The 21,334-nt window shown below is 39.9% G+C and overlaps 3 protein-coding genes across 6 annotated transcripts; 1 reads left to right on the top strand and 2 right to left on the bottom strand.

The window, feature by feature from the left end:
• Positions 1-252: 252 nt before the first annotated feature.
• LOC109182540 (peroxisomal membrane protein 13-like) lies at positions 253-3,876 on the top strand. 2 transcript variants are annotated; one of them, XM_019332681.1, is made up of 5 exons: positions 253-427; positions 1,091-1,327; positions 2,325-2,614; positions 2,994-3,086; positions 3,238-3,876. In XM_019332681.1, the coding sequence occupies exons 1-5, from the start codon at positions 403-405 to the stop codon at positions 3,451-3,453; spliced, it is 861 nt and encodes a 286-aa protein (XP_019188226.1). In that variant the 5' UTR covers positions 253-402; the 3' UTR covers positions 3,454-3,876. The 2 variants fall into 2 exon arrangements, with proteins under 2 accessions (XP_019188226.1, XP_019188227.1); XM_019332682.1 differs by having other exon boundaries at positions 281-427; positions 2,367-2,614.
• A 672-nt stretch (positions 3,877-4,548) lies between these two features.
• On the bottom strand, positions 4,549-10,772 carry LOC109182903 (ion channel CASTOR-like). Of its 2 annotated transcripts, XM_019333151.1 has the most exons (3): positions 10,699-10,772; positions 10,295-10,393; positions 4,549-4,876 (listed from the first exon to the last, which is right to left on the bottom strand). In XM_019333151.1, the coding sequence occupies exons 2-3, from the start codon at positions 10,310-10,312 to the stop codon at positions 4,628-4,630; spliced, it is 267 nt and encodes an 88-aa protein (XP_019188696.1). In that variant the 5' UTR covers positions 10,313-10,393; positions 10,699-10,772; the 3' UTR covers positions 4,549-4,627. The 2 variants fall into 2 exon arrangements, with proteins under 2 accessions (XP_019188696.1, XP_019188697.1); XM_019333152.1 differs by lacking the exon at positions 10,699-10,772 and having other exon boundaries at positions 10,295-10,552.
• Positions 10,773-11,922: 1,150 nt separating this feature from the next.
• LOC109182902 (GPN-loop GTPase 3-like) lies at positions 11,923-15,595 on the bottom strand. 2 transcript variants are annotated; one of them, XR_002054463.1, is made up of 11 exons: positions 15,443-15,595; positions 15,038-15,104; positions 14,780-14,888; positions 14,416-14,497; positions 14,053-14,138; positions 13,711-13,814; positions 13,370-13,500; positions 13,180-13,273; positions 12,575-12,630; positions 12,194-12,407; positions 11,923-11,957 (listed from the first exon to the last, which is right to left on the bottom strand). XR_002054463.1 is itself a non-coding variant. In XM_019333150.1 (10 exons), the coding sequence occupies exons 2-10, from the start codon at positions 15,080-15,082 to the stop codon at positions 12,311-12,313; spliced, it is 804 nt and encodes a 267-aa protein (XP_019188695.1). In that variant the 5' UTR covers positions 15,083-15,104; positions 15,443-15,595; the 3' UTR covers positions 12,050-12,310. The 2 variants fall into 2 exon arrangements, 1 of the variants encoding a protein (XP_019188695.1); XM_019333150.1 differs by lacking the exon at positions 11,923-11,957 and having other exon boundaries at positions 12,050-12,407.
• Between the last annotated feature and the right edge of the window lie 5,739 nt (positions 15,596-21,334).

The following is a 21,334-nucleotide window of genomic DNA, read 5'->3' as shown; positions in this document are numbered from 1 at the left end:
CAGATAGTGCACTCGTGCACCTTTCTCCATCGCAAAACAAAGGAAGCAAGAAAAACCAAACACACTTACAAGGAGAGAGGAAAAAGACTCTTTATCGGAAAGAGAGAAATTTCCAAAATTTTTTTTAAAAAAGGAAAGATACTATACGCGTAACGTCGTGACCTGCAAGCCAAGGATAGTTACCCACTTTCCTAAACATGCACGTGTGATTTCCTATTACCTAATAAAAGCAAACCTATTACTCTTTTGATTGGATTTGCTCCATAATACAATTTTTTTTGAAAGAGCTCCATAATACAATTAGTTATAGGTTTCTCTCTCTCTCTCTCTCTCTCTCTCGTCTCTCTTCCTTGCGGTTGTCGTCCGGCCGCGGATCCTTGCGTCGTTTCTTCATGATATGATATGGAGACCAATTCGCGGCAACCAGGTCAGTTATATTTCGATTCCGATTCTGATTTCTTTGGCTTCAAACATAACTTGATTCACGATTTGTTCATTACTATATTAACATATAATTCTTTTTGTTGTTCCGTTTTTGCTTGGAAATTGCCCTATGCTTCATTGTAATTTACTAATTGAGGAAGCTTGAGTATTTTCGTCGCTGTGAAAGATCATGTGATCATTTATCATGTGATCATTTTTAGTGAATAGTTGTTGCCAATTCTTCTATCTGTTGTTTTTTTGCACGAGTTAATCGATTAAATCTTTAATTTGTCTAAAAAATGTTACTGTGGAGGTTGCTAAGAACATTGGAGTCATAAGGACTTGGTTATTTATTTGAGGATAGATAGAGGAAATAAATGGCGCCATCTTTTGTCAATCAATGCTGGTTTTACCTTTCTTGAGAAGTGTTAGCTAATCAGTTGAAGGTCATTTTTCTTTATGTACAATGTGTAATTTCTTGATATCTGTCACAATCGGGCGATTGCCCTGTCACCCATTGTTTAATGTCATTTTCCTAGTTTTCTTCTGTGTTGCTTTGTAGTGTTAAGTTAATTTGCTATAATGCCTTTGCACGCTGCACTGTCTCTCCACTCAATTGGGGTTACTTGAAACTCGTTACTTTTTTTTTAATTTTTTTTTATTGCAGGTAGTAGTCCTCCACCAAAGCCTTGGGAACGAGTTGGTTCCTCATCTGGTCCTACGCCCTTTAAGCCACCCTCTGTAGGCAAAACAAGTGATGTTGTAGAGGCATCTGGAACATCAAAACCTGGTGAACTTGTACCGGCAGCTAACAGGAATACAGCTACTAATATAAACACAGTTGCAAGACCTGTGCCTACTCGGCCTTGGGAGCAGCGGCAGACATATGGTAACACTTTTGGAGGTATCAGCTTGTTCTATTTTCCCCTTCTCTTCTTCTGTATTTTTCCTGTGATGGGGAAACTTCTATCTGGAAAATGCTATTGTTTACAAGGCCTGTATCCATTGAATACATTGTTTAAATGCTACTCATTAAGTACTTAGTATTTGCAAAGATAAATTGAAATCTTATAATTTGGTTGTCTGGCTATTTGAACCTTTGTTCTTTTTCACCTCAATGATCTAGTGAAAATGTACTCTTTTTTTTGTTTTTTGTTTTTTTTTTGTTTTTTTGTTTTTAAATCATTTACTGTTTTAGGACCCACCTATAAATAAAACAGACTCCATTTAGTTTATCAGTCTGTTGCTTCTTAAAAATATAAAATCTGCTATTTTTATGAAAATGCAAGTTATTAAATAGGGAGTGGAGAGTATTTTTTATGTGTTTATTGCCCATATCCAGTCTTATACTTCTGCACATGATATTGGTCAACCCCATTGGAGGGTTTTTGGCTCAGTTTTTTAGATTGCTAATCTTAGGTGGAGAGAGGGAAGGATAGAGAAAATTCAGGATTGACCGCTAATGTGGGCTTTTAAACAGTTTTTGAGGAAGAAAAAAAAAACAGTTCTGCATGGATACAACTTGTTAGTGACCATCCTAGTTTTTGTTTTTTATTTTTCACTCTCTTTTTTTTTTACCCCTTCTTCTACTTGGCAATAACCCCCCACCCCAAAGAGAAATCACTATTGTTGCTCTTATTATCCAACTTTTCTGTTAAGAAATTGTGAAATCTCGTGTTGAATATAGTGTGGAAGAGTGGAAATGCTAATTAATTTTATGAAAAACTTGTTCCTTAACTTCCAATCTCTATAGATTATGAATTTGCTTATTCTTTCCTTATTGGCTTTGTGTTATGCACAAGTACTTTTTGTATTATTGAGTATCAACTTGGAAAAGATGTTAGATCAACCTTAGCGATATGCAGAATAGATTGTTAATCGCCTTAGTGTTTCCAATGCAGGTTATGGTTCTGGTTTAAACTATAATTCTGGTTATGGAACAGGAATAAATGGTTCATATGGAATGGGAATGTATAATGGTGGATTGTATGGGAACAATATGTATAGAGGAGGTTATGGTGGGCATTATGGAGGTGGGATGTATGGTGGTGGAATGTACAACAGTGGCATCGGAGGCCCAATGGGTGGTTATGGAATGGGCATGGGGGCCCCATATGGAGAACAAGATCCAAACAATCCATTTGGTGCTCCTTCATCTCCACCCGGCTTCTGGATTTCCTTGATTAGAGTGGTATGCCCTAATGCCCCTTCATCTCCATTAGTTTTCTTTCTGTTTTGGATTTGTTATTAAATTGAATATATGGGATTGCTGTTACCTTGTTAGGTTGGAATTAACTTCACCAATACTGCATATGTTAATAGTAATCTTATTTTGTGGGAAAGGATCGTCTGTAAGTTTTGTTAAAGCCACTAGTATTCCTTTTCGTAATGCTGTTCACTCTGATGTGGATGATCATTAAAAGGTGCTCGTGATATTTTCTAGAGTTTCCACCACTCTCTTACCTACCCTCCGATAAAAGAATAGACTGCCAAATTACTGTGACGCTCTTACCCACTGTATTTAACCCTTATGTATTAATCTAATATCATTTTCTTGGTAACAATTGCAGATGCAAGGTGTTGTAAATTTCTTTAGCCGAATTGCAATGTTGACAGACCAGAGTGTCCAGGCATTCCACGTGGGTGTAACCGCACTTCTTCAGGTACCTTTTTGCAGATTAACCTTGTTCAATTCTTTCATCCTTGTGGGGTTTTGTATTCTAAATTTCTACTCGTTCTGCTAGCATTTATTTCACATTGTTGTAAGAAATAGCTGCTATATACCGCACTCTCAAATATGTTGGTTCCTTGCAGCTGTTTGATCGTTCAGGATTATTGTACGGAGAATTTGGAGAGCTAGCTAGATTTGTGCTGAGAATATTAGGAATCAAAACAAAGCCCAAGAAAGTTCACCCCCCTAGTGCTGAAGGGCTCCCTGGCCCTCAGAGTCTTCAAGGGAATCAACACTACATTGAGGGACCTAAGGCTGCTCCTAGTGGTGCCTGGGACAGTGTATGGGGTGATAAGTGATAATACAAGTAGTTAATGGGCGCCAATCACTCCCATTTTGCTATGCTCCTATCCTCCTATATAAGTGATTGCGGGTAGAGGTCTCTATGACAACAAAGAGTGCAGGTAAAATGATGCTGCAATACCCTGTATAGAGTGCGTAATTTCCCCGGATAAGGATAATAAGAGGGCGTTTACTAACATGAAATTTTCAAGAAAATTTTTGAAGTTGTTGATACAACTCTGGGTTGGTTATAGGACTCAAATGTCATAGATTCATGCTTCAGAAACCTTTCTAGACTAGTATAGGATGAGTTTTTTATTTATTTATTTTTTTTTTTGACTTTATGCTTTGGCATGAAGAATTTAGTGCCAATGAGGCAACACAGCCGTTAATCCAGAAATTCATTCACACAGCAATAGTGGTTCATATTTTGATTATTCTATGTTGGACCAAAGGAAAAAGAAAACAAAAACATCTTTTCACTCTAAAAAGAAAAATACATCTGAAACTGTTTTTAGCCTTCTGCCGTCAAATTGAACATAATCATTATGTATAACTGAAGAGAATATGCTAAAAATAATTAAATTATTTTTTTTTAAAAAAATCTGAAGAGAAATGTCTTTACCAACTCAGTTGTGATTTGGTAATGAATAAAAACGAATGAACATAATGTAACATGCAACTAATGTTCCAAATAGCAAATAGATAAAGGGGTGTTTGGCAACTCGTTTTTTTTTTTTTTTTTTTTTTTTTTTTTTTTAAATCTTAGTTGGTCTTAGTTTATCCAACAAGGTAGATGGAAGAAAGTGCCAAGAGCGTATCCCAATTCCAGCCATTCTAGTAGTTCCACCACTCTACCACCCTTGCATCACTCGTCAGTGTACTGCTTTAGCCATACCTTAACTCTTAAACTACTCAAGGACAGCAACAAGAGAGATACAAATATTAGGGATGATAAGGGTGAAATACTCATTTCATAATTAAGTCAATCAACTAAGTGAAAAACACTACTATACTTGTTAATTGAGTTAATTCCAATAATGGTTCTCCGATTATTGCGATTTTTCAAAATTGGTCATTGACTTTTAATTTGGACAAAAAAGACACTTGACTTTCAAATTTGTTCCAGTAGTAGTCCTTCCGTGAATTTGCTGTTAGTTTGACGTTAAAAGCAGGGGTAAAAGTGTCCATTCATATGATGGATGTCTTCTTCCCATTTGTTCCAATGGCATAAACGGCGTTCAAAGCAAGATTCCCTTCACGGGGAAGGCTTTCTAGATGGCGTCTTATTACAGCATTCCCTTCACGGTTTACAAGTGCAATATTCTCCAACCTAGTGACATCAAGACCACCATCAGTAAGCTTCATGTCTCTCTCCTTTTCTGAGACTTCATTGAACATCCACAACTCTGAACCAGGAGCTAAGAAGGCTTCTAACACCTAAAATGCATATAACTGGAAAAAATGAGTAGGAAATCTTATATTTTATTCTTATTTACATTCCTAGTTGAGCCAAAAAGCAATAAAATGTGAAGGGATTCATAGCGGGTGATGGATATATTGGACCCGGATCGAACCGACTCGGAGAGACGGACCCGAGAAGCCCCTCGACCCAGTCAATTGGGCCGTGGTCGAGTCGGCCTTGGGCCGAGTCGGCCACGGATGGGCTCGGTACACCCGAGCCCATCACCATGGACTCGCCCACTACCGAGCCGGTCCATGGTGGACTCGGCTAGGCCGAGCTCGGCACGTGCCCAGCTCGGCCATGTCGAGTCGGCCCGCCTTGGACCCGGTCCCGGAGGGGACGCGGACAAAGCGGGCCGATCCAACTAACCCCGATCCTAGGGGTGCGGTTGGGGGGTTTGAGCTGATATAAAAAGCCTCCCTCTTGTCCTAAACAAGGACACGACACACAACATAACAGATTCCTGAATTGCTATCTTCTAGCCTTATTGTCTTAATCAAGCCTTGTAATAGCTTATTAGCGATAATTAATACAATATACGGTCCCTGCGACCTACGGTCCCCGCGACCTTATTATATCTCTGCGTCCTATTATTTATTTCGTACATATACTTATCCGGGTTTAATAATTCGGGCTACCCCCGGGGAATTAAATCCATCATTGGTGCTCTTGTTGAGAGCTGCTGTACCAGCTCAAGCGTATTCTATATTTAGTGGTCTACCACGACCTGCTACCATGACGAGATCGAGATCCAACTCTCGCCACACCAACGGTTCCCGCGGCACCCAGCTCGTCGCAAACGGGAACGGCCCCAACGGGGCCCCCAGCCTCCAACCGGCCGCCTCCACCAGGTCGGGGACTTGAGAGATCACCTCACCAACCATCGCAGCGGTGGGGTTCCAGCCCCCATCGCCCCTCCTCCAAATCTCGCTCCGCTACAGGAGGGGGCGGTTACCCTTTGTCAAATCCTCCACGACTTTGGTTCACCTCACAGAGGGTCCCCGAGGAGGTGCGCACGACGGTCTGGGGCCACATGAAGGAAGCCGACCCCGCCTCCACCTCCCTCAAGGGGGCACACCGGTCCAAGCACCCGGCTACCCCGGGCACTCAACACCCAAATCGAAGAGGATGTCAACTCACCCCGACCATCGGACACGCGGGGAGGGGGTGACATCCGCCAAGATCACCATCGAGAGGGTGATAGAGGGAGGTCGACCCATGTTAGGCCCGCCTTTAAGAGGCTGGGCATGCGCGTGTCGGCCCGAGATAGGTTGGGCCCAAGGCCAACCCCTAATGCACTACAAGCGGGGGAGTCATGTCCCCGAAGGTCGCCAAGCCGCGGGCCCCGAGCTCCGCCGCGACGCGAGTAGGCCTCCCGAGATGAGAGGTCGGGAAACAAATGGTCGAGCTCCAAGCACCAATCGTGACGAGGTCAAGCAGCTCCTTAAGTGAATGAACGAGCTCCCAGAGGGGATGGTCGCTCCCCAACAAGCTACCACCTTGTCGACCCACCCCGTTGAGGGGCTCCAAAGAGGTGTCCGAGACCTCTTGCCTGGCCCCGACGTCTCTCGAGGGGTGCCTACTTTTACCCCGCCCCTCCCAAGGGGGCGTGATAGGTCGAGCACCCGGCTCCCCCGAACCCCAGGAGCTCAAATACTGACATATGTTGTTGGGGTCGTGCGTGCCGCTCCCGACCTCGTCATTTACCTAACGGTAGTACATGGGGGACGCCCCACTCACTACCTAACGAAAGAACATGTTATGGGTTGCTTGCCCCTTGACAAGGTCGAAGCCAAGCCGGTGGGGAGAACCTACACAGTCCCCCGTGATATACACTACAAGAAGTCCTCCAATGACACCTTGCTACATTAGGTGTCAGTCATAGAGGAGGTCCACCGGGGGGTCCGTCCCCTCCAATGATGTTTTAAGAGGTGGAGCATTCCCTCCAAAGATGTTGCAAGAGGTGATCCGTCATCTCCAATGATGTTTCAAGAGGTCATCCATCCTCTCTGATGATGTTTCAAGAGGTCGTCCGTCCTCCCCAATGATGTTTCAAGAGGGGGAACGTCTCCTCCAACGATGTTTTAAGAGGTGGAGCATTCCCTCCAAAGATGTTGCAAGAGGTGATCCGTCATCTCCAATGATGTTTCAAGAGGTCATCTATCCTCTCCGATGATGTTTCAAGAGGTCGTCCGTCCTCTCCAATGATGTTTCAAGAGGGGGAACGTCTCCTCCAACGATGTTTTAAGAGGTGGAGCATCAGATGTGGCAAGAGGTGATCCATCCTCTCCAATGATCTTCCAAGAGGTGGGACGTCTCATCCTACAACGTTTTAAGAGGTGGAGCGTCCCCTCCAACGACGTTTCAAGTCCCTCCAACGATGTTGTAAGGATCGAGTACTCACCCGACCTCCCCAAGCGTACCCTAAGGGGGCACGAGGTCCGTGCCAGGCTCGGCCATGCCAAGTCCACCATGGACTGGCACGGCTCGGCAGTAGCCGGGTCCATGGTGACGAGCTCGGGTGTACCGAGCTCGGCCCATGGCTGAGTTGCTTTGGGTCGACCCCTCCAAAGATGTGGCAAGAGGTGATCCATCCTCTCCAATGATCTTCCAAGAGGTGGGACGTTTCATCCTACAACGTTTTAAGAGGTGGAGCGTCCCCTCCCACGACGTTTCAAGTCCCTCCAACGATGTTGTAAGAATCGAGTACTCACCCGACCTCCCCAAGCGTACCCTAAGGGGGCACGAGGTCCGACCTCGCGTACCCACCCCGACGGGAGAGCCCGGTGGCTTAGTCTGATAGAACTAGGCTCAAGCGGCTAACGTACCCTAAGGGGGCACGAGGTCCGACCTCGCGTACCAACCCCGACGAAAGAGCTCGGTGGCTTAGTCCGGCAGGACTCGACCCAAGCGGCTTGCGCACCCTAAGGGGGCACGAGGTCCGACCTCGCGTACCAACCCCGACGGGAGAGTCCGATGACTTAGTCCGGCAAGACTTAGCTCATGCGGGTAGCGCACCCTAAGGGGGCACGAGGTCTGACCTCGCGTACCAACCCCGACGGAAGAGCCCGGTGGCTTAGTCTGATAGAACTAGGCTCAAGCGGCTAACGTACCCTAAGGGGGCACGAGGTCCGACCTCGCGTACCAACCCCGACGGAAGAGCCCGATGGCTTAGTCCGATAGGACTAGGCTCAAGCGGCTAGCGTACCCTAAGGGGCACGGGGTCCGACCTCGCGTACCAACCCCAGCAGAAGAGCCCGGTGGCTTAGTCCGGTAGGACTAGGCTCAAGCGGCTAACGTACCCTAAGGGGGCACGAGGTCCGACCTCGCGTACCAACCCCGACGGAGGTGCCCGGCGGCTTAGCCCAAGGGGACTAGGCTCAAACGGTTAACATAAGGCATTGTGCTAAAAAAAATGAATCAATAAGGGAGAACTGATTGTCCATTCAAAACGCCAAGTCAATAGAATGTGCCCACCTCCCAGAGGGGAAACATAAAATGTGCCCACCTCTGGAAAGGGAAGCATGTTTAACGAAGCAAAGACAAAAGGAAGTATCTCCCGGAGGGGAGACATAAAAGGTGCCCACCTCCGAGAGGGGGAACATGTTTAACAAAGCAAAGACAAAAGGAAGTATTTCCCGGATGGGAGACATAAAATGTGCCCACCTCCGGGAGGGGAAGCATGCTTATCGAAGCAAGGTACAAAAGGACACACCTCCCGGAGGGGGCCATAAGATATGCCCACCTCTCGGAGGGGAGCCATAAAATGTGCCCACCTCCCGGAAGAGAGACACAAATGTGCCTACCTCCGGGGGGAGAGGCATGTTAGGAAAAGTACAAAGTGGTGGAGCGGAAGACGGAACCCATATGATAAAGAAAGGATGACGCTAATCAAGCCGCTATCAAGTCTAATCCTTGAGGTTGGGGTCGGCCACGTGGGGGTCGGTCACGTTGGGGTCGGCCACGTTGGGGTCGGCCACGTTGGGGTCGGTCACATTGGGGTCGGCCACATTGGGGTCGGCCACGTTGGGGTCGGCCACGTTGGGGTCGGCCACGTTGAGGTCGGTCACGTTGGGGTTGGCACGTTGGGATCGGCCACGTTGTGGTTGGCCACGTTGGGGTCGGCCACGTTGTGGTCGACCGTGTGGGGCTCGGATCCATGGAGTGCGACTCGTGTTTACTCTCCTTCATTAACGAACCTCGGCCCAAGACGCCTCGACACAAGGCACCTCGGCCCAAGAGGGGCTACCTCATGAGCTCACCCAAGAAGAGGACGACTACCTCATGAGCTCGCCCAAAAGTGAACTCAGAAATCAAAGTCTCATACACGATGCCAGGGAGTCCAAGACTTGTTAGTGTTCTTGCGGAAGAGAAGAAGTCCCGATGGCGATGAAATCACACCGAAGTCGGACAAAGAGGAATGCAGAAGAGAAGAAGTCTCGCTCATGATGGATATATTACGATTGGAGCAAACCGACCCGGGAAAGCGGAACAAGGAAGTATGGAATAGACCCGGGGCATAGCGGTGGGGCCCCGTGCTCGGCCCAAGGTGCCTCGGTCATGGTGAGCTCGGTCACAGGAGGTTGACTAATTATCAACTCGGGGCAATCGCGCAGGAGTCGGCTCGCAAGGTATCTACTCTCTATCGTTGTCGACTTATCACAACGAAGAGAGTGGGGGACTCGTGATGGATATATTGGACTCGGATCGAACCGACCCGGAGAGACGGACCCGAGAAGCCCCTCGGCCCAGTCAATTGGGCCGTGGCCGAGTCGGCCCAAGGCATCTCGACCTTGGGCCGAGTCGGCCACGGATGGGCTCGGTACACCCGAGCCCATCACCATGGACTCGCCCACTACCGAGCCGGTCCATGGTGGACTCGGCTAGGCCGAGCTCGGCACGTGCCCAGCTCGGCCATGTCGAGTCGGCCCGCCTTGGACCCGGTCTCGGAGAGGACGCGGTCAAAGCGGGCCGATCCAACTAACCCCGATCCTAGGGGTGTAGTTGGGGGGTTTGAGCTGATATAAAAAGCCTCCCTCTTGTCCTAAACAAGGACACGACACACAACACAACAGATTCCTGAATTGCTATCTTCTAACCTTATTGTCCTAATCAAGCCTTGTAATAGCTTATTAGCGATAATTAATACAATATACGGTCCCTGCGACCTACGGTCCCCGCGACCTTATTATATCTCTGCGTCCTATTATTTATTTCGTACATATACTTATCCGGGTTTAATAATTCGGGCTACCCCGGGGAATTAAATACATCAGCGGAAAAATTAGAATGTGAATTAGGTATAGGAGAATGGCAGTCATGTCTACCAGAGTCTATGCACATAGCCATGCCGGCCATGTTCTGGGAAATCTGTTGACTCAATGCAAGATTACCATTATCATATCTTCCATATCTCGCCGCCAACCACAAAAGAGAATCCTCTCTGGATACCTTTGGATGATTAAATTCTTCGGCAAATTTCACCTCTGAACCTGCAGCATTCATGTGAAACAAAAAAGGAATTAAGAGCTTTGATTGATTTAACTTACCACAATCATATCATCAATGTCCCGTCTCCATTCACAAAGTAGAATCTTCTGTGGCTTTTTTGTTGACCGAGCAATGTGTATGGTTACCTATTGTCATCACCTACTTAGTTATCAAGATTTCATACATTTCTGTGGGTTGACTAACAAGCTAGGCTGAATCCTGAAAATAGTGCATTCTCTCAATTCAAAACACATCCACAGTAAACCTAACTTATGAATCATAATTATTTAAAAGAATAAGAAAGCACCATACGCAGCGGCCCTGGAGCATATGAGTCATCATCTTCCGCAATAACAAGAACTTCATCTCCTTCTTTCAGAATGATTTTTCCGGAATGTGTCGCCAACATCTCCCAAACATAAGCTCATATAAACCTAGCAAATGAATGGACACTTTTACCCTTGCTTTTAAGGACAAACTAACTGCAAATTCACGGAAGGATTACTATTGGACCAAATTTAAAAGTCAACTAGTTAAGTGTCTTTTTCGTCCAAATTATAAATCGAGGACCAGTGCAATAAATCATTTTACCAAACACTTAATAGTTTATTGACCAATTAAACCAGTCAAACATAATCAAATCATTCAAATTTTTGTTAATTATCAGCTATTTACCAAATACTACCAAAGAATTAAAGATGAGATAAACTTTAAAGGTCAAACTAGACATTTCTTGAACTCTGAAACTATAGGTTAAGCTCAAACCTTCTAATATGTATAATAAATTTCAGGAAAGTGTTAAATAGACCATCGAACTTGTATAGTTTGTGTAATTTGAACAAAAAAAGTGTACAATTAAAACACTAAACATACAAAAAATGTGCAATTATCATTTTTTACCTATCGTTTCAGATTACCAAATTTAAAATATTTTTTTAAACATTTTATTCTAATAAATTTAAATAAAATAATTAATTAAAAAGAAAAAAAACCGGGTCCATGCCTTCTCCGGTGAGAAGGCAACCCAGGTCACCTTCTCCGGTGAGGGAGAAGGTGACCCAATTGCCTTCTTCGGTGAGAAGGCAACCTCGCCTTCTCACTGGAGAAGGCAACTGGGTCACCTTCTCCCTCAACGGTGAAGGCGACCGGGATCGCCTTCTCGAGGATAAATTTTTTTTGTTTGTTTGTTTTATAATAATTATTCTAATTAAATTTATTAAAATAAGTTTTTAAATTTAATCCTTATTTCAAAATTAGTTTAAATTTATTTAAATAAAAATTAATATTATATTATATATATTTGTTAAATGATTAAAGAAAAAATTCAATTTATTTTTCAAGTGACATACTAAATCAAAAGTTACCTGCAACTTATTACTTACCTATTAATACTGCCAATTACACATATTTTTAATGTTAAATGGTTTAATTGCACACTTTTTTTGTTCAATGGTCTACTTGCACAAGCCATACAAGTTCGATAGTCTATTTGACACTTTCCTAAATTTCAACCTTTTGGAACCAATGATAAATAGGCTCCACAAATTAGTAGTAAATTTTACAAATGTTAAAAAATAAAGAGTTAGATTTATCTATAGGTTATATATGTTTATGAATGTGTCAGTTATGAATAGTTACTTACAGTTACGTGTTTGATGTTTTTTTGTTAGAAACACAGATAGATAATACATTATCTATACATTTCCCATTCCTTGATTCTTCATTATTGCTTCCGCCTAACTGGCGGATGGTTTTATTCTCCACCCGCCAGGCCATTCCATCTTCCAAATTCAACAACAAATAACAACACTTGGATACAAAGTTGCAAAACCGGTAGTTCATCTTTCACTAGGGTTGCCACCCAATGGCTTCAAAAAGCGTTTTTAGCTTCTCCGAAACCGCCAAAAACTTGGAAGGTTTTAATCATCCTCCTCAGCAGCGAAATCTTTGACCTTCACATCTGCATCCTCACCATACTGAATGCAGTTGTCAATCTGTGCCAGGATGTATTGTATACTGCAGAAAGGGCATAATCTGTGAGTTTTGTGACAAAGCTTTCGGCAGTCGTATGAAGCATGGTAAACAGATCTAAGGAAATTATTAAAACATAATAGTTCAACTTCTTTGAATGCCCAAGGAAACAAGCCATCAAAAGACTACATAAACAAGTAGGAATACATCACCTGCTCTCTTTCCTCAAATCAAGCGGCATAAAGCTGACCATACTATACTGATCCACCTGATGCAACAAAGAATTATTACGTAATGAGAAACCCTAGTGAAAACCCATTTTTTGTTTTGAATCGAGAGAAACCCGCAGTCACTACCCGAGGGTGTGCCCATAACCGGCAGCCAGCCACCTTGTGACCCTAGCCGACAAAGAACCACAAAGAGGTAAACCAGCCTAGATTGCCCATAGTTAACCCACTCAAACCAAAAGGCCTAGGATTCAAACTCGTGACCTTGTGGTTACAAGTTTGTATCCTTAACCAACTTGGTTAGGGTTACCCCCAATGCAAACCCATTTTTATCCTTAACCAACTTGGTTGGGGTTGCCCCCAATGCAAACCCATTTGATTACACCAGACATGGATAGAGATGCATTTGCAAATTGGTTAGCATTGATATTATCGCAACACAAAAAATACAAAGAAAAAACAGATTTTGTAAAATGGCTAGTCACTTGGTAATTGGTATATATCTTAATTACACAAGTGTGCATGGGTATGCTAAGGATTATATGAAAAGCGGGAAAATTAATACTAGTCAGAATCCACTTCATTCTTACCAATTCAATTAAAGATTTGTTAAGCTTTTGAAACTGTGGAGCCATGCGTTGATTCAGATCCGCCAATAGCAACTGAGCCTCTGGATTCAAGTAACTACAGGTAGAAAACAAGTTAAAGAACACTTTAAGTTTGTGATATGAGCAGTAATGATTACAGAAATAAGCAACATCTGGATGCAAAAGGACTAACTTGTCAATATCCTTTTTATTTGTCACAAGGTCCATTTTTGAGAGAATGTTGACATGTGGCAATTCAAGTTGAACCATTGCAGAGAGGGAAGCCATACAACCACTGATGAATTTGGTCACATCCGTGATAAACTGAAACATTACAACGGGATGCTTAATAATATAATGCACACAATGTTGAAAATATCGCTAGGCGCCTGGGGACCGCCTGGCGGGCGCCTAGAGCGCCTAGCCGGGTGCCTAGGAGGCCGACCGCCTGGCGCCTAGGCGCGATTTTTGCAACACTGAATGCACATGAGCTACCTAAGGGCATCAATGGTATGTATGAGGAGAGGTGTATACCTGAGAATCAAGTAAGTAAACTACACAGACATTGAAATTCTTTCGCTTTAAATGTTCCACAAAATTCTTTAGCACAGGAACATGTGAGAAGAGTTCAATTTGACCTGTAAAACAGTTGCAATATTTGTAAACACAGAAATGATTGACCCCAAACAATAAAATGGCAGTGTAGCCAGGAAACACATTAGAGGCAAAAAGATCTATTTCAAAAATGTCGCTCCCAATTGGGTTTTCTGAAGAAAAAGGAAATTGCTTGATTTGCTTCTTATCTACCCAGTAGCTACATGTAAGAATTTTCAGTTTTACATGATGTATATAAACACATAGATACATATTAAGTACCTGGACAGTCAAAAACTATGTAGTCATCATCCATATAATTATCCAATTCCTCTGTTAGCCAGTCATCCAAATTTTCTTCAAGGTGTCTGACATTCATGATTAAGGGTATGCATATTTTTAAGGAACTATGATTAAGAAACTCTAGTGAAACCAATGTTGAAAAAATCGCTGACCGCCTAGGGCGCCTAGAGTGCCTAGAACACCTAGGCGGGCGCCTGGAGCGCCTAGGAGGCAGACCGCGTAGCGCGATTTTTGCAAACTCAAGAATAATGAACTTTTTAAAAGACTGGATCTTAATTGCTCTAATGCAAACTCAAGAACCATAAAATCATGCTCTTATAATAGGAAAGGCTTAGAGGATACTCCATGCAATAAATGAGGCCACCATTAGGGCCTAGATGTAGTTCCTCCATAACATCATCCAGTGAAATCAGTTCCCTGATGTCTGCACCAAATAGAACCCCAGTTTAAAATTTGTGTGTATTGCACTTCTAAATTAATTAGAATTAAAGCATAAGCTGATAGTTGGATTGCACATTAATGGTTATCTGTTCAACACGCCCCCTCACGTAGCGGAGATTCAAACCACCCATGACCTTTGGTCTGGCTCTAATACCAAATTAAAGCATGTGCTCCACCTCAACTAAAAGCCCTAACCTGATAGTTGGATTGCACATTAATGGTTATATGCTCAACAATTAGAAATCATACACTCCTACATACTCACCCATAGCCACTGGATAGTCAAAATTCTCTGCTGCAGGATCTAAGTTCACTATATGGATTGTTCGTCGTGTGGCTTCACAATGTCGATGCAAATTTGAGCAGTAAGTTGACTGCCACAAAGCAAATGATTTCTACCATCAGTCCTTGATGCAACATGCTAACAAGTGGAAATTGTAAAGAGACATGAAATCAAATATATCTGTGTTGCATACTAAACACATGTCCAAATAAGAAGCAACAAGGTTCATTAATCAATCACCTTTCCACTGCCTGCAGGGCCAATAACCAGCTGTGCGTAGCCCATTCTCCTTAATCTTATGTCTTTGCTGAAGTTTTAAGATCAAGCAGAAATATAGTATCAGAATGATACCGAGCCCAGAAGCAAAATTGCAAAATTCATATTATTACTTAATACAATAATTAAAATTATTAGGCAGTAACAGTAGTGTAGTAGGCAAATTAGCAAATATGAGTAGTAGGCAAATATTATAAGGTTATTGGCTATGGAAAATTCAGTACGCACTACGCAGCGTCTCAGCCGCCACAGCCGCAGCGCTCCGCCGCAACTATAGCAGTAGGCTGCAGCCACAGCCATCTATCGCATCCCTAACCTAACAATACTATAATAGGATAGTTGGATTATACAATAAAGAAGAAGACTCACCATGCGGCGTTGGGCGTCCAACTTTTTTCCGGAATTCCGGCGAACCTGCGAAGAGGACGGCTACGACTCTGCGAGAATTTCGGCAAGGCTGCGTATTGCGTAGGGGTTGAGCACTTGAGCCGGTAGGGAGTACTGGAGTAGGGACGTGGGGTTTAGCCGTTTTGGAATTTAGGAAATTGAATTATTAAAAGAGTTAATTATGGTCTGATTTTTCAAAATAAATCATTGATTATCAGATTTGTTTTACTACTAGTATTTCACTCGTGCGATGCACGAACATAAAATTCTAAATATTGAATTTATGTTAAGAAATTGATAGTAATTATTTTTGTTATTATAGTTGCATCATTACACAATTTTTTGAAATTGGAAGCGTTTCTAAATTTAAAAAAACTGTTACATATATGCATCATTCATTCTGGATTTTGTGTTATTCATTCACTGTGGATATATAGTTATGAATTTGTGGATATATAATTCAAATTATGCACAAAAAAATGCTATTGTCGGGAATCAAACCTATTTTTTTTTAAAGTGGAACACGCATTTTTAGTCAAAACGACGTCATTTTTGCAATCGTGTGCACCTTATATGGTGCACACGGTTGCACAACATAATTTGTGTAATACATGGTACATACCATTTTTAATTAAGTAGTTAATACATGGCTCATTTTAGATTTGTTCTGAGACCCAAATATCATTTGATTTTTTTCTTTTTTTGAGGATAAATACCATAAGAATAATAATTATAGAATTATATTAAAAATAGGATATGACATTGAAAATTCAAAAGTATTACAAATTATTAAAAATTTATTTATAAACAACATTTTGTGTAGTGTTCAAATAAACAGTAGAGTCCCCACATGTTAAAAATTTTGAGACCATTTGGAAACTCACTGCTTGTCGGAGTGTTAAATTGTACACCTTGAATTGAAATGTCATCATTTTGAGAGTTGATGCGATTACCGATATCCATATGCTCATACGAATAAATTTACTGTCCTTAGATATTTTCATTTTCTGAGCCTAAAAATGCATAATGTGTAAAAAGTAAAATATTGGTACCAATTCTAAAATCATTCATAATTATAAATATAGAGTTCAAATCAAATAATGCAGTTAAATAATTTTATAATGCAGTTAAATATTTTTAATATAATATATTCAACAGATTAAACTTTAAATATAACATATTTTGTATCAAAATCTATTTTTTAAATAAGTAATATCAATATATTATCAATATTTTGTGCGTGTATATATATAATCCAAATTAAATACATTATCCATTACATCATACTGTCTGCCAAATTGTAGTATATATGAAACCAAATTCAAACCCTAAAAATATTCTATTTTCATGTATTTATAATGATTTCAGTCTGTATATATTTAATTCAAATCCTATTTGAAGAGAATACATAATTGTTTGTTATTGGAGACTGAACAGTCAGGTAATCACGGCTATTAACATACATGCATTGGTAATACAAATATTTAATCACCAAAATGTATTTAAGAATAAGAAGGAAAAAGTTATCGAATTCCAATACACATTGAATAATGAGGAGTTTCAAAAATTAATTAATACAAATTGTATTAGGTCCATAATATTAAACTAATATAATATAAATCTAATTATAGAAAGACAACTGAAAATATTCAAAATTAAAATAAATTGGCTAGATTAATAATATTATCATAATGATAAAGAAATTGCAAATTATTGTTTAAAAAAATACAAATTATTGAAATTTTTTTTATATACAACATTTTTAAAAATAATTACATATCAAGACTTTTAACTCATTAGCTGGTTAACCCTTGAAACAATAACATACATTTGAAAATGTACTTTTTCAACATCTTAAATTACATACCTAAGAAACGACTACGGAAAGACCCTACAAATTTTAAGCATGTGAAAAATTGAATTTAATTTATTATTGCAAACATTTCACTTTGAATCAAAATAAAATACAAAGAATATATAAATTCACAGATTTTTATTTTAAATGCTAATGACTGTATTAGAATGCAGTATCCTAAAACAGTAGTGAGGTTCGAATTCACATATTTGTTTTTATATGTTAATAAATAAAATTTAATAAACTCACATAATTTATTGAATTAATTAACTCATAAATTAAATAGTATATAGTACATTTTAGCCTCTACTTCATGTATTGAATTATATCGGATAATAAACAATATATAAAATATATAATAAATGTAATAATTACTGGCAAAAATTAAAATAAATAAAAAAATATACATATAACATACATACTTTAACATTAGTTAATCTTTTTTGTAGGTCCAAATCTAAACTACCAGCACAATATTGCTTTAACAGAGTAAACTTTACAAAGTTTAATGCAAATCCTTTTAAACTAAGCATACTACCATGCATTGTGTAATTAATCCTGGAAGGTTCTACATTGATAATGTATGACTGTAGAAAATTGAAAAACATATTTACACCATCGATGAATTACTCATCCACAAATTTCCACAAATTCCCACCAATAACACTACTATTTTGCCGTCACCCCCCTGAAAACACATTCTAGCCTCCTTCGAAGGCTGAGTTGATGAAAATTCATTAGGAAGAGACCTTTTAATTTTTTTTTGCTCTCATCCCCACTCAAAAAATTGCTTCCAGCAACTTATTATGGAAAAACACACAGGAATTAATCACCAAAATGCATAATGAAAAAATAAAGTATGCCATACAGGAACTGCTTATCAAAAAAATTCGACCAATAACATTACTCTTATTCTCACTCTCAAGCTTGAAAACACATTCTTGCCTTTCTTTGAACGGATGAAAATTAATAAAAAGAGACCTTTTTATAGATGTAGTAACATTCCCACTCACAAAATTGCTTCCAGAGTTCCAGGAAACTATTACGCAAAAACATTAAAATTATAAAGAAAACACAGTATTTTATATCAGTTTTAACAAAAACACAAGATATATTAAAACACAACAAAAACACAGTGTGTATATATATATATATATATATATATATATATATATATAAAGAAAAAGGAATATGAAGGAGTGAAATTAAAAGAACTTGATTAGACTGAATTTGATGATAGGACAATACAAAGGACCCTCTTCTGCTTCAATTTCCGGATTATGGACATCATCCTCTGCAATGTCCAAATCCTCTTCTGCTTTGCACTAACTTCCTCTGCAACTTCAGGATTATGTACCCTTTGTTACTTCCTTAACCTCCTCTAAAGTCTTCTCCATGCATGTTGCTGGCTCTGGAACCTCTGCTGCCATTGGTGTAGCTACATCTGTCTGTCTTTGATAATAACTGAAAGAACATAAATCAAGGTAAAGAGACAGAGTGTTTCTCCATCAGATGGGTAATAAGACATCTCCGTTTACGTGAACGGTATGTGCAGCCCATATGCATTTCATACATACATACCTCAATCACAAAACAACACTATTTACACTTGATTGTTTGTATTCAACGGCGGACACAAACGCCACCCATGAAAGGAGGACGTGGTACAATGAGATTTTTACCCTCATTTATAATATGGCTAGCGACAAGAATTTATAGGCGAGTAGAAGTTTATACCTCTTTGATCACTACAATGGAGTGTATATATAGGATTCTAGAGACACCTGCATATCAATAACTCTGCATTATTACCTTTTGACGTTATGATTCTCACTGTGCGCATATTTAATCTGTTTTGGTATTGCAAATGATAAAATCTCTTTCCTCGGTAATAGATCTGTATAAACTACCATAATTAAAGATTAAAATATAAGAAATCGTTTAAACTTCCAAAGATAAAGATAAGTGATGCGTGGAACTTAATTTTTCTCCAGCCAATAATGTTAAAAAGGGCACCGTTTTTTATGGGCGGGAAAATACTCAATTTGATTGGCCATGACTATATGGCTTTAATATATAGAAGGATTGGTCTTTTTTTAAAGATCAATTTGTTAGGCGTTAGTGTAAGGGTTAAAATGGTCTTTTCATTACTTTCTTCTTCCTCCTTGTCCAACTAGCAATGGCTGAGCGGTGGCAAAGGTGGCCTCTCTTCCGACGAGCTAGCTGGGCAATAGCAGCGGTGACGGCGACTTTCGACCCCGGTGATGAGCAAAGCGGTCCTCCCTCTTCCGTCTCCCTCTCTCCTTCGCCCGATCTTACACCCTCGTGGTCAAAGATGTTTCCAGTCACACTGCATGTGATGGCTGAATAAGCTCAATTATGTCCATAGCTTCCTTCTATCTTCATTCATTCCCTGATTATTGTAGGGATTGGAAGGTCACGGTAGATGATTGGGTCCAAGCTATAGCAACCATTACAGGTAGTTATTAGGAAGAGTTAATGTCACATGAAGTCCTCCGAGTATAGTGATCTTGTCACGTTTAGTCTTAAACTTTTAAATAATCATTTGACTTTCAAATTTGACTATTCGTGGTCCAAATTAACCACCCATGGTCTTTCAACTTTCGAAATTTAACCAGCGGCGGTCCTCTTGAAAGGTCCATGGTTGGTTAAAATTTAATAGTTGAAGGACCATGGATGGTTAACTTGGATCACAAATGGTTAAATTTGAGAGTCGAAGGACGTGACAAAATCATTATACTCATAGGACCTCGGATGGTATTAAGTATTAACTCTTATTAGGAACCTTTGTTGGGGTATAAACGCGCTCAAGATAAGGTTAAAAATGATTTATTGACTATTCATTTCCGCGCTTCTCTGTTGCTCAAATTGGGTATGGTGCCTTAATTATACGGAGAAGATTAAGATGTTCATATGGTAGATCACTAAAAATGGCTTGCTCATCAATTCCGAACGTAAATAAATATGAGTTAATACTCAATTTAATCCTTGATTATAGTAATATTTTTCGATTTAGTCCTATGTGACTTTTTGTATTTATAATTAGATCTTCGATTTTGATGACTTTACTCAATTGAGTCTTTGATTATTAGAATCAAGAATTAAATCGAGAAAAATCATTATACTCCTCAATTGGGTAAAACCACTATAGTCGAAGACTAATTTGGATAAAACTACTATAATCGACGACTAAATTGAAAATTAATAGAAGTAAAATTACCAAGTTATCTTAAGAGATGACTCATTTGAGTAAAATCATCAAAGTCAAAGACCTTAATTAAGCAAAAAAAGTCATTTAGAACTAAATCAAGAAAAATCACTATAGTCGATAACTAAATTGGGTAATAACTCTTAAAATTATAGTTATATTGAAATATATTTTAGAAAAATGACACTCCGTAGCATATAATTTTTTTGAATGTCATAAAATTCATAGTTAAAACAAGTTATATCATATTAAAAAGTATAGTTGATAATTTGGGTTATAATTATGCTATGATTAATAATTGTTAAAGTAAGAATTTTAGATATGGTAAATGATTACATATTGTCAAACGAACTTAGAGTGTAATTAAAACAATACATTAATATTACTATAACTAAACTAATGTGTGTGGAAATTTAAATTACAAAATAAAGTTCATGCCATGAAACTGTAGTAGAATTAAAATGATACTTTGATATTGCAATAATAAAACTAGTGTGTATGAAAAATAAAACTAAAAAACAGATGAAACTAGTGTGTATGAAAAATAAATACCCTCTCGCTAAGTGTTTGCCTCCTTATATTAATTTAGTGTTCACTAAGCAATTTGCAACAAACAGTCTATTTCCATGCAATTTGCGACAAACAATCTATTTCTATATCTGATTGCTCGTAGTAGTTCAACAGCCCTTACCCATCAAAAACAAAAATAGACCATTAGAAAGTTGTTGTATTATTCCTAGACACATCACGTGCTAGTCTTAATGGACCTTTATGCTCGATCCTGAGGAAC

This window comes from Ipomoea nil, unplaced genomic scaffold (assembly GCF_001879475.1).
Source record: "Ipomoea nil cultivar Tokyo-kokei standard unplaced genomic scaffold, Asagao_1.1 scaffold1074, whole genome shotgun sequence".
NCBI lineage: Eukaryota > Viridiplantae > Streptophyta > Magnoliopsida > Solanales > Convolvulaceae > Ipomoea > Ipomoea nil.
This window is presented reverse-complemented; position numbering and strand designations above follow the sequence as displayed.